Source organism: Stegostoma tigrinum, chromosome 1 (genome assembly GCF_030684315.1).
Source record: "Stegostoma tigrinum isolate sSteTig4 chromosome 1, sSteTig4.hap1, whole genome shotgun sequence".
NCBI classification, from domain to species: Eukaryota; Metazoa; Chordata; class Chondrichthyes; order Orectolobiformes; family Stegostomatidae; genus Stegostoma; species Stegostoma tigrinum.
Window position 1 is genome coordinate 73722688 of NC_081354.1, and position 13439 is coordinate 73736126.

The 13439-nt window shown below is 38.7% G+C and overlaps 1 protein-coding gene across 2 annotated transcripts in view; it reads right to left on the bottom strand.

Annotated features, from left to right (window-relative positions):
• The window catches only part of wdfy3 (WD repeat and FYVE domain containing 3), a 381322-nt gene that overhangs the window by 51213 nt on the left and 316670 nt on the right, over positions 1 to 13439 (bottom strand). For both annotated transcript variants that reach the window (XM_048527789.2, XM_048527782.2), the window contains 4 exons: positions 11357 to 11520; positions 6503 to 6651; positions 1042 to 1162; positions 864 to 949 (listed from right to left, as the gene is read on the bottom strand). In XM_048527789.2, coding sequence (XP_048383746.1) covers positions 864 to 949; positions 1042 to 1162; positions 6503 to 6651; positions 11357 to 11520 — 520 coding nt within the window. The remainder of the gene's footprint in view (positions 1 to 863; positions 950 to 1041; positions 1163 to 6502; positions 6652 to 11356; positions 11521 to 13439) is intronic.

Here is a 13439-nt window from a genome sequence, read left to right on the forward strand (position 1 = left end):
GCAAGAAATGGAGTCTGTGGCAAAGAAACAGGCCAAAGAAAATGGCTTCAGCATTCCAATATCGTTTGGAGGAAATTTACGCTGATCCAAGACTAAATGTTAGACAAAGGTCTACAGTTTAGATACAGCCAATGAGACAGATGATTGGTGATTAGGTAGACTCTACTTTGTTCGCATACAAGTGGAAACTGACTGTTTTTGGATAAGGGCCCATGTGCACAAGGAATAATAGGGGACCACTGATGCTGGAACTGGAAGAGCAATCATTGTGGGTGATTCGCTGACCAGAACTGGACAGATAAGAACTGAACCAAGCAAAAGCAGTCTCCCAACTGGACGATGGTGGAAGCACATTGGAGGAGGATGATTTGGTCAGCCATGTTCAAGGCTGCAGACAAACACAGTGACCGCACTGGACAACTGACTACTCTTCTATTTGTTACCATTCTTTTGACCTTTCATTTCATGAATGTTTTGTAATGTCATATCTTCTGGCCTGCACCCTATCACAGACCTTCTCCCTTCCACTGGCTTAAAATTCAAAACTATTAGAACTAAAAATAGAAAAACTCAAACTTAAAATTTTTCATAAGTTCTATGTAAAGTCTTCTAAAAATGTTCACTGTTCCCTCCACAGATGTTGCTTGACATGCTTAGTTTTTTCAGCACTTTATTGTTCTTATTTTCAGATTTCTAGCATCTACAATATTTTCCCTTTGTATTGGTGTAATTATCAAGTGCTACTCATTCATACTAAATTGGACTCACTCTGACCCAACTTGTAAAATCCTGTATGATTTAAACTCTTATTTGCTGTATTTTTGACACCACAACTAAAGGACAGCAAAAATTATTTTTCCTACCTTTGATACACTTTATTTCGAACACCTTTTTGGAAGGCTAAGAGATAATTTCGCCCATCACCAGAGAAAACTTCAACTGCAATTGGCTGAAGGAGAGATTTATTATAAACTTTTACAAATTAATTATCTAAATGAGAAAAAATAATAGATAGATCAAAAAATACAACATGATTCCAACCTGCAGTAGATAACGTCTCTTATGCACTTCTTTGATGTCTTCATAAGCAAATTTACTGCAAGTCCTCTTCAGCTGACTCTGTCCTTGACGTGCCCCTCTAGGAATGATAGGCTCATGTGTGCTAGACAGGTCACAGGAAAAATAAGGCAATGCTAGGTGTGACATGGTTTGCTCGTTTTTGTAGTAGACATGTTGAAGTTACAAATCACTCATCTCTCTCCAGAAGAGCTGTCAACACTCAAAAATATCGTATGTAATAATTAACAAACAAAAAATGTTTCATTGTGGAGCAAAGATTGATTCCTGATGACATTGCTTGATTAATCAAATTCATTAATTTAAATTAGTGAAAGATTTCATTAGCCACGCATGGCAACTCAACTGTATCTCAATCTCTAATGAGATCTGATTACAGTTGAGGAACATTATATGTTAGGTTTAAAATCCCTGGACTGCAGCCACCACAGTTCGTAACTACATCTGCCAGGGAGATATGCTGTCATGTCATGCGATGCTCAACCTCTTTCCAACGCTGAACAAATGACCAAAATACTGACATTACCTCTTTTGGATATTACTGCATAATGATCTTTCTGCTCTTGCATTTTCAACTCCTACTGCATTTGCCTAATGTCTCAAAATGGAATTTTTAGCATATGTATCAGCATCTATATGTCTAAGGCCGCCATTTTCTTCTGCTGATCTTTATTTTTGTCTATATTTCTGAGGCATACAAAAAAAAGTGAATGAAATGTAATATTTTGAGTTTTGTCCCTGTTACACATTTGTGTTGTTAGCACTTTTACTGTGTTCATCAAATTTCTTCAGGTTATTCTGCCCTAACTTCTGCATTACATCTGCCATCTTGTGTTATCATTTGTCCTATGTAGGCAAATTCATCTTCTTGTTCCAGTGTGACTCCATCGACTTCGATATTCATTTGTGTTTCTTCTAATGTATTACTTCAAACTAACTGTGATTTTGACTTTAGTGTTCGTACTAGATTTGATACCCCAAATTTCTAGATTTTACATTATTTGTGTTTTGTAGGGCATCTTCTGTAAGTAATGTTATGCATCAGTTTGTTATTTTCTGGTTTCTAATGTTTAACTCCAATGTCTGGCTAACGGAACGCTTACTGTTTACAGATTTAATCATTCTTGTTGTAGTACAGCATGTTGTCACACTCTTCATTTGAAAGTCAGCTGATTGTCCCTCCCCTTGTATGATACTTGTTATTTCCATCCACGATATTATATTCATGCAGAGCCTGTCATTACTGTCACCTTTCACTAACACGTTCATGAATTCTTGGTGATAAATATGATCAAAAGCTTTTTCATATGGGGCATATGTTAAAATGTTTGTTAGAATGTGCTTATTTGGTGAGGTTATTTCTTCCGATAAATATTCTGTTTTCTTACTCCAGATCAAAATCCACAGTGAGATGACTTAATGAACAGCGAATGTCTAAGAACACTTGAAATATATCCTTCAGCATAATTCCGTACCTCCAAGGGCTTCTAGATGTTACACGGTCACTTCATTTCCACACAGAGCTTTTGTCATAATCATTAATCCCAAAACATTCTTTGCCTCTGATATCATTAACGTCTGGCCTATCATTTGCTTTCAAGAAATTTTTCAAAATAGAAAGGCAAACAATAGACGAACATAGGGAGGTTATATTAAAGTTATATCAAACACTAGCTAAGGCACAGCCAGAATACTACACACAGCTTTGATCATTTCCTTCCAGGAAATAAGTGACTGTACTAGAGAGGGTACAAAGAAGATTTACAAGCAATGTTCAAGAAACAGTGGGCAGGTTGGGCTTGTTTTTGTTGGAACAGAGGAGCTGAATAAAGATTTAATAGAGGGGTATAAAATTATGTGGGGGCTGGATAGAGTTGAAAAAGTGTGTTCAGTAATCAAGGAGCATAGATTTAAAGTAATTAACTGAAAGTTTGGAAGGCAGTGGAGGAAAGGTTTTTCTCAACCAGAAATATTCTGGGTTTGCAACTCAATGCTGAAATACCGCATTTGCTGGAGCCTGTGGAGTTCAGGCCAAGTATGGAAAGTTTGATTAGGCTGGATAACACTTTCAATGGCACTGACACGGTGGACCAAATAGTCTTCTTCATTGCTGTACACTTTTGAAATTTTTTTTTGAGCAGCAGGTGAGGATGAACTGTGCTCATCCCCTCTGTGGTTAGATAATCTGCTAATATTCATTATCTTAATTTCACACACACAGGTAGGCAAAAATGACAAATCCTTAGTTGGCAGCTAATGCCCATAAGGTGGTACTATAACAAACTGCATTACTGCCTACAGAAAGAGACAGAATAATTGGAAAAGTAATATCAATAAATAAATGACATTCTGAATTAGAAAAAAGCACCATCAGAAAATACCTGTTCACACACTCCAAACTCATGCTTATTCATTCACATAAGTTTTTTTTAAAAAAAATCTATATTGGGAAGAAATATGAATAGTAAAGACTAAAACAAGGCAAGTTACAGAAGGAAATGGATACTAAACCTTCACATTTCCTTTTTAATTCTCACCTCGTATGTGCCATTCCAATTGATTAATTGTTCAGCAAGAATAGGCACTCCACCATACATACACTCCTGAATAATCCAAATTTTCATATAAAAATGATGCATTCTGCTTAATTTAATTAGTTCTATATTCACTAGTTAAAGTGCAACATAAAAATAGTAAGATAATAAAATGTGAGGCTGGATGAACACAGCAGGCCAAGCAGCATCTCAGGAGCACAAAAGCTGACGTTTCGGGCCTAGACCCTTCATCAGAGCTCTGATGAAGGGTCTAGGCCCGAAACGTCAGCTTTTGTGCTCCTGAGATGCTGCTTGGCCTGCTGTGTTCATCCAGCCTCACATTTTATTATCTTGGAATTCTCCAGCATCTGCAGTTCCCATTATCTCTGCTACATAAAAATAGTACGTTATTTAGATCTTTTCCACTACTGAGAGACGAGAGCAGCAGTAACAGAAGGTGGTCTTTTCCAATGTTCCTCATGTCTGCAAGACACTATGGACTAAAAAAGGGCCAAATCTATGCAGAATTTCATCCCCGAATACTGGAATAGTGGCTCTCAAAACGTTCACTCTCAACATGAAAAGGTGATGATTGACATATTTATACGGGTTTTTGGAAATTATCAACTCCATTACAATCTTCCTTAGTTATATTACAAATTAGAAAAACAGAATTGAAACTGGACTCTCTTCTGTGCAGAGTAAGAATTGTTATTTCTTTTCTTTACAAAATAAAGCATATTTTTTGAAAGGATGGCAAGGAAGAATGCACATTGAAGGTAGTTAGCAACTTCTTACTAGGTCAGCATTGCTGTTCTTCAGAAGTTACAAGCAGGTAGAATAATAATAGAAAAAAATCAGAGATTAGCACTTATAGATCATTAATCTAATATTTTTTATCAAGGCCATCGATCAACCAAGAACTTGGAGATTACAAAGAACAAAGAACAAAGAAAATTACAGCACAGTAACAGGCCCTTCGGCCCTCCAAGCTTGCGCCGATCAAGATCCTCTGTCTAACCTGTCATCTATTTTCTAACGGTCTGTGTCCATTTGCTCCCTGACCATCTGTGTACTTGTCCAAATATATCTTAAAAGACGCTAACATTTCTGCGTCTACCACGTCTGCTGGCAATGCGTTCCAGGTACTCACCACCCTTTGCATAAAGAACTTTCCACGCATGTCTCCCTTAAACTTTCCTCCTCTCACTTTGAACTCATGACCCCTAGTAATTCAGTCCTCCACTCTGGGGAAAAAGCTTTTTGCTATCCTCCCTGTCTATACCCCTCATGATTTGTAGACCTCAATCAGGTCCCCCCTCAATCTCTGTCTTTCTAATGAAAATAATCCTAATCTACGCAACCTCTCTTCATAGCTAGCATCCTCCATACTAGGCAACATCCTGGTGAACCTCCTCTGTGCCCTCGCCAAAGCATCCACATCCTTTTGGTAATGTGGCGACCAGAACTGTACACAGTACTCTAAGTGTGGCCGAACCAAAGTCCTATACAACTGCAACATGACCTGCCAACTCTTGTGCTCAATACCCCGTCCAATGAAGGAAAGCATGCCATATGCCTTCTTGACCACCCTATTGAACTGCGTTGTCACCTTCAGGGAACAATGGACCTGAACACCCAGATCTCTCTGTTCATCAATTTTCCCTAGGACTTTCCATTTACTGTATAGTTCGCCCTTGAATTTGATCTTCCAAAATGCATCACCTCGCATTTGCCTGGATTGAACTCCATCTGCCACTTATCTGTCCAACTCTCCAGTCTATCCATATTCTGCTGTAATCTCTGACAGTCCACTTCACTATCTGCTACTCCACCAATCTTAGTGTCATCTGCAAACTTGCTGATCAGACCACCTACACCTTCCTCCCAATCATTTACATATATCACAAACAACAGTGGTCCCAGCACAGATCCCTGTGGAACACCACTAGTCACAGGTCTCCAATTTGAGAAACTCCCTTCTACTATTACTGTCTGTCTCCTGTTGCCTAGCCAGTTTTTTATCCATCTAGCTAGCACACTCTGGACCCCATGTGACTTCACGGACTCCATCAGCCTGCCATGGGGAACCTTATCAAATGCCTTACTGAAGTCCATGTATATGACATCTACAGCCTTGCCCTCATCAATCAACTTTGTCACGTCCTCAAAAAATTCTATTATTAAGTTGGTAAGACATGACCTTCTCTTCACAAAACCATGTTGCCTATCACTGATAAGCCCATTTTCTTCCAAATGGGAATAGATCCTATCCCTCAGTATCTTCTCCAGTAGATTCCCTAGCACTGATGTCAGGCCCACCGGTCGATAATTACCTGGATTATCCTTGCTGCCCTTCCTAAACAAGGGGACAACATTAGCAAGTCTCCAGTCCTCCGGGACCTCACCTGTGTCTAAGGATGCTGCAAAGATATCCGTTAAGGCCCCGGCTATTTCCTCTCTTACTTCCCTCAGTAACCTGGGATAGATCCCATCCGGACCTGGGGATTTGTCCACCTTAATGTTTTTTAGGATACCCAACACTTCCTCCTTCCTTATGTCAACTTGACCTAGAGTAAGCAAACATCTATCCCTAACCTCAACATCTGTCATGTCCGTCTCCTTGGTGAATACCGATGCAAAGTACCCGTTAAGAATGTCACCCATTTTCTCTGACTCAGCGCATAACTTTCCTTCTTTGTCCTTAAGTGGGCCAATCCTTTCTCTAGTTACCCTCTTGCTCTTTATATATGAATAAAAGGCTTTGGGATTTTCCTTAACCATGTTGCCAGCAATATCTCATGTCCTCTCTTAGCCTTCTTAATGCCTTGTTTCAGATTCGCAAGTAACATTTAGTCAATACTGCAATGAAATAAAAGTAATGCACTCACTTTAGAGGCAGTGTTTCAATATCACGGATTTCCCGAGTTGCAGTCATTGTGAATCCGTCAATCACATAGAAATGCTCTTTGCCAAACAAGAGGAGACCTTCGCTGGTGTCCAGTCCCTGCACTCTAGCACATCTGTACATGTGCTGAATCTATAATAGATCAGACCGGGTCCTTTATTAATTGACAGATAATAAGTCGATAACAACACAATAAGTATGCAATTAAACCTAAGTCCAGCCTCCACTGTGTATCAGTGTTACAACATAACTCTTAACATTTATAGTTAACCAAATACTTCCTGCTTCAAAAAAATGCAGTCCAATTTTCTGAACAATTCTTCCATTTCCTCTTTTTCTTTCAGATTTCCAGTGCCAACAATGTGTCTTTTGCATTAAAATATAGTGCTTCTCACTAATACACTGGAAAAGTAAATATTTCCACAAAAAAATCTTTTGGGAGAATTAAGAAACTGGATATTTAAATGCACAAAATTCCAATTAATTGAACTTATAAGCTATCCTTTGATGAATCACTGTTGTAGATGCTGGCACTTTTGTGTTACAAGTGGTTCTCTAACTTTCAGCTGAAGTACAAGAATTGCTCCAGGTCATTATGGTGATAAAAGCTTTTATGGCTGCCTAATCAATTTACTATCATGGTAATTACACAAACTACTGCATGTTCCTGATCTGTTAGTGCATTTTGGTAAAAGGTGATTAGTGAAAGCTGGTACGTAAGTCAAAAAGTTAGCATGCAGGTTCAGCGAGTGATCAAGGCAACTTATGAAAAGCTATCCTTTCATTCAATTGAACATAAAGTAAGGATGTTATCCTCCAGTGATACTGGGCATTGGTGAGACTACATCTCAAATACTGTTCATTTTAGCCTCCTTGTTTAAGGATGGATGTCAACAAGTTAGAGACAGCTCAGAAGAGGTGTATTGGTTTGATATCTGGAGTGAGCAGGCAGTCTTATGAAGAAAACTTGGACAAGTTAGACATGGCGTTTAGAAGAGTGAAGAGTGGTTTGATTCTTGAATATAAAAACCTGAATGTGGATGTGGAAAGGTTATTTAATCTTGCCATTGAGTCAAGAATAAAGGGACATTTTTAAAATTAGGGTCACCCTTTCAGGACAGAAATGAGAAGTTTTTTTTGCTCTCAGATTTGTGCAGCATTGGAACTCTCTACCTCAGAAGGTGCAGAGGCATGATCATTGAATTTTTCTTTTGGTGGAGGCAATCTGTTTCCCTTGCCTATCAAGATTCTTAGATTATTGGGAAGGTTTGATAAGAATGTGAAAGTTGAAACAAAAAAGTGATCAGCCATGACCTTACTGAATGGCAGAGGCGGCTTGAGGGGCCAAATGGTGTACTTTTGCTCCTAAATCTTAAGCTTGTATGTGCTTTTAGTATCAAAGCTTCGTGCTTAGAACTCAGACCGAGAAAAGTATTCTTTAATTACTTGCAAAGTCATAAGGAAGTTTTCCTAATAGCTGTAAATATGCTAAAAGGATATATCTTTTCGAGTCACACAACTATCTCTCGTTAGTTATCTGCGTGTTGGACAGTTTTATTAAAAAAAAGGCTTCCATTACACATTAACATTTCTGATGGCAAGAAATACCCAATGTACTTTTACTGCTAACTTACATGCTTATTTCCCTTTTTTCAAACTTTAGATTTGCAGTATTTGCTATTTTCATTTTGTAAAATTTTCTCATGTAAAATAACGTGAGCAGAGTTGTTCGCAATCTACTGTTCCCCTTAAAATAAATTACAAATAAAAAGTACAAAAAAGGAACAAAATACTGGAGGTAAAGCTACTGGAGAATGAGCAAAATAAAACAATGCAATTTAAATATGAATAATCCTGATGATTAATCATATCTTAAAATTCACAGCAATCTACGTTGAATTTGACTCACTGATTCAGTGTCTACTAGAAAAATTCTGACATTAACACTCAATATCAAGACACAAAGATAATTAATTTAGCTTTTCAACTAAGTCTACAACTTAATGAAAGGTATCGTGAAAAAATTAAGAAACTTATTAATAAAAATCCTGGTACTAGGGCAGCTCATGCTTTCACAATAGTCCTATTTCCTGTCATATATCTGTTGATAATTAACTTAACCTAACATCAGCTATGTGAAAAGAAACCGATGGTTAAAAATGTTACTGACAGCAGATCACCTGACATTTGTTTACATGCCAAAGGATGAGGTGAGAATAATGCTGTGATAACTTTAATATTTTGTAAGATGTGCTGCATATGTTCAAAGCAGAAACACAGTTTTATGATCTTGAAAGAGCCACTAACCACTCAAACTTTGGTCTTGAGCCAAATAATATAGAGTTGTTTTACATCCATCTTCATCATCTATTCTTAATATGGGGTCTTTTACCAGGTAACTTGCATAGTGACCTTGCAAGAAACAATCTGGATGGTCTTCCATCGGTCACTTAATGCTAATAGTGTGCAATTTAATTTTTTTTAAACTTCCAGATTCCTTCTGGCATTTTTTGTAGAGTTCACAGAAGAACTGAGCGACTCAACTGTTTCTTTACAAGCATTGTGCGCAATTTCTCCAAGCTAATCTATTCCTCAGCCACCCATTTAGTATGCCTGCTGAGAGAGAAGGGGCAAAACAGCTAATCCTGCTTACTTCCTTCATGTCCTACTCATCTCTCTAACAGCTTTTTGAATTTGTCAGACGATCAATAATCATTGCCCCCTCCCCAATTTCCTTCCACTAAGTTTGCTCAATTATGGAAGAGGGCCTTGCCATTGATGGCCTCATTGTGGAAGATTATATTTATATCATCTCTGTGATGAAAACCTGGCTTATAGATGGTCTATGAGCTTCCTGAAGCTTTTAAACCAGGCACCACCTTCATGGGAACCTGCTCTGCCAAGTGTAGCCTTCATCACCAAAGCTCCTCTTAATTTGTCTCTTTCTCCTGGCACCCCACTGAGCAGTCTCATTTAAAATGTTTATCCATCACTAAATTTGTACCCACATGTTCACAATCGTTTTACAAATAGGATCCATTTCTCCCTAGACCCGTCATGATTTTGAAAACCTCCTGGCGATCTCCTCTTCGCCTTTTTCTCTCCAAAACGTTTGAACCTCTCCAATCTATCATCATAACTGAAGTGTCCAATCTCTGGAATCAATCCTGTAAATCTCTACTGCACTCATCTCACTGGGTCCACATATCCTTCCTATAATATGGCGTCTAGAATTGCACATAATACTTCAGCAGAGGTCTAAAAATTGTCTTGTGTACGTTCAACATCACATCCTTGTTCTTGTACTCTACAGCCCTATTAATAAAGCCCAGGACATTCTATACTTTTTAAAAAAAACGCGCTCTCCACCTGTCCTGCCATCTTCAGCTATCCACGCATTTATACAGCCAAGGCCCTCTGCTCCTTTACCCCCTTGATTATTGAACCACTGTTTTACATTGTGCATTTTGGTAGGAAGAACATGGAAAGACAATCTTACACTTTCCACAATGAACATAACTTGCTTTCTATCTGCCCGACCCATTGTTTGTCAATGTCCTTTTGGAGTTTTAACTGTCCTCCTCAGTTGACAATGCTTCTGATTTTTACATCATCTGCACACTTTGAAACTGTCCCATGTACATCAAGATCTAAATCATTAGTATTTTCAAGAAGGGGACACTGGGGACCTCCACAATGAACCATTCTTCAGTTTCAGAAACATTCTCTTGCCACTACTGTTTGCTTTTACTCAACCGATTTTGTAATCATGTTGCTACTGCAGCTTTTATTTCATAAGCTAGACATAACTTCTCTGACACATCTATTGTTTAGTACTGCATTGAATGCTTTTTGGAAGTCTACATGCACCACATCAACAGTATTAACCCCATTCATCCTATTAACGCTACAAAAAAAACAACTCCAGCAGGTTAGTCAAACTTTATTTTCCCTTTAGAAATTCATGCTGGCTCTTCCTAAACAACTCATCCTTTTCCACGTGACTATGAATTCGATGTTAAATAGTGCGTTTCTAAAAACTTCCCAACAACTTAAGTTAAACTGACTGGTCTGTATTGTTGTGTTTATCCTGACAAATGTTTTGGAAACAAGGTGGAATGTCTACAAATCAATAATCATCCGTCACCACCTCGGAGTTCAGGGAAGACAAAGATCATGGCCGGTGTCCCTCCAATTTCCCCTCTCACTTCCTTGGATGCATCTCATTTGGTTCCAAAGCTTTGTCAAGTGCAAGTAAAGGTAGCCTATCCAACACTTCCTCTTTATTAACTCTGAAACGTCCTAATGACAGAGCTTTATTCTAGTGAAATGGTCTGTGAATTTTTCTAATATTAACAGGTGCTATATCAAAGCAAGTTGCTGTCTTGAGAAACCCAAGGCTACACAATCAATTTAAATTTTAGAATCAAGGCTGGGCTTTCTAAACTCATTCAAATTGTGCAGCTCATGCTTTTTTCCATTCATGCCTCTTAGAGGGAACTGTACATCAAAAGATGGACTGAGAGAGAGAATTAAAGTTTGCAATTCTAATATCTGATTTTTAATAAATACTACTTTTTAATGTCTCAACTCCACTAATAAAGTTCATGCAAAGACCCAAATATTACAGAAAGGGTTACATTACTTTTAAAAAGTAGGTCAGCCACACTCGCTAAAGTGTTGTTTGTACTGCTGTTGGTTCAAGCAGAGGGAGAAGTTTACTGCAGACAGGCTGGAGCAAAGGGGTGATAATTGGTATGTGAAGTGGTGAGTTTTATAAGATGAATGGATCAAGCCAATAAACACTTGAGGAAAATACTGTAATGAGTTTCTGTACCTTTTCCCCCTCCTCTAATAACCGTAGCAGGGTCTGGTTGTCTGTCTTCTCTTCTTCATCCATTGAACTTCCCTCAGAGATCTGATCAAGGAAAGGTTCTGTATTGTCTTCTTCACCACCATCAGGGGCAGAACGTGAACGTTTCAGTGGAGGCTTCACAATTCCTAAGAAAATTACAGACTTTATATTAATCTAGAAATTTAATGCAAATATATTTGATCAAAACAGGTAACATCTAACAAGTATTTCATAAACGCAATCTAACTTTTAATTAGCTCCAATTGATCAATTCATACATTGCTGCAAAATTGTTTCTTACTGCAGTGCAAACCATGTGAACACCATTATATATTTAGTTATTCACTGAATTACTACTTTTATCCATACTTCTTGTATTCTTTTATTAAACCTCCCTGAGCATTTTTTTAGAACACTTGTACCAGTGCGTTTGTGTATATCAGCTCTGTGAACTTCTGACTGGTTTGCAAGTGCATTAAACTACATAAGCTTCACAGGGATAATGGGAACTGCAGATGCTGGAGAATCCAAGACAACAAAGTGTGGAGCTGGATGAACACAGCAGGCCAAGCAGCATCTCAGGAGCACAAAAGCTGACGTTTTGGGCCTAGACCCTTCATCAGAGAGCATTTCTGATGAAGGGTCTAGGCCCGAAACGTCAGCTTTTGTGGTCCTGAGATGCTGTTTGACCTGTTGTGCTGATCCAGCTCCACATTTTGTTATAAGCTTCACAGGCTTCTTTCTGACTGTTCAGCTGATAAAACCATGCAATTCCACTATATAATGGCATTTGGGTAGACTTTGCCCTTTAGTTTAAAAACAACTAATTAGAATTACTTTATTAATATTCCTATTTAGAATACAATATCCTTTTGACATTTAGGTTTAAGTATTAAATCATGACATTAGGTGCGCAAGTGTTGTTAAGTATAGAGGTTTGAGGTGACCCAAGTAAGGACTACCATATGAAATTTTCACCACTGAAATCAATACATTTAAACAGGCAAGGTATATGAGTGATAAGGTCTTGAAATTCAGTTCAATCATAATTTAACTAAATGACATAACAGGCTGAGGGATATGAGTGATTTACTTTTGTTCCCAGGATCTTAAAATTTCAATTTTATCAAACCTTCAGAAACCCCATTACAGATTTTACATACATAATTAATTGAAGATTAAGTTACTAATATTTCCATTCTGGAAAAAGGAACATGTGCTCTTAATATGATGTGTTGTCACTGGAATGTCTTCAGACAATTCACATAATGAGCTGCCTTTGAAATGCAGCAACTATTACGGCAGTGCAGCAGTGGCTCAGTGGTTAGCACTGCTGACTCACAGCACCAGGGTCCTGTGTTACACCCTCAGGGACTGTGTACAGTTTGCATATTCTCATGTCTGAGATAACCCACTGCATCCCAAAACCAGTCCAACCTGTCTCTGCCTCCCTAACCTGTTCTTCCTCTCACCCATCCCTTCCTCCCACCCCAAGCCGCACCCCCATCTACCTACTAACCTCATCCCACCTCCTTGACCTGTCCGTCTTCCCTGGACTGACCTATCCCCTCCCTACCTCCCCACCTACACTCTCTCCACCTATCTTCTTTACTCTCCATCTTCAGTCCGCCTCCCCTTCTCTCCCTATTTATTCCAGTTCCCTCTCCCCATCCCCCTCTCTGATGAAGGGTCTAGGCCCGAAACGTCAGCTTTTGTGCTCCTGAGATGCTGCTTGGCCTGCTGTGTTCATCCAGCCTCACATTTTATTTTCTTGTGTCTGTATGGATTTCCTCCAGGTGCTCTGGTTTCTTGCTGCAGTCCAAAAGGTGTGTGGGTTAGGTGGACTGGCCATGCTAAACTGCCCATTGTGTGCAGGCTGAATGGGCTAGCCATAGTAAATGCACAGTTACAGGGATAGGGTAGGGGGTTTGAGTCTGGGTGGGATGCTCTTAGGAGGGTCAGTGTTTACTCGAAGGGCTGAATGACCTTCTTCCATAAGGAATCTATGACTATATTGTAGAAAAATTCTAGCCCAATTTTTGATAATCGTGTGTGTCATGAAGTA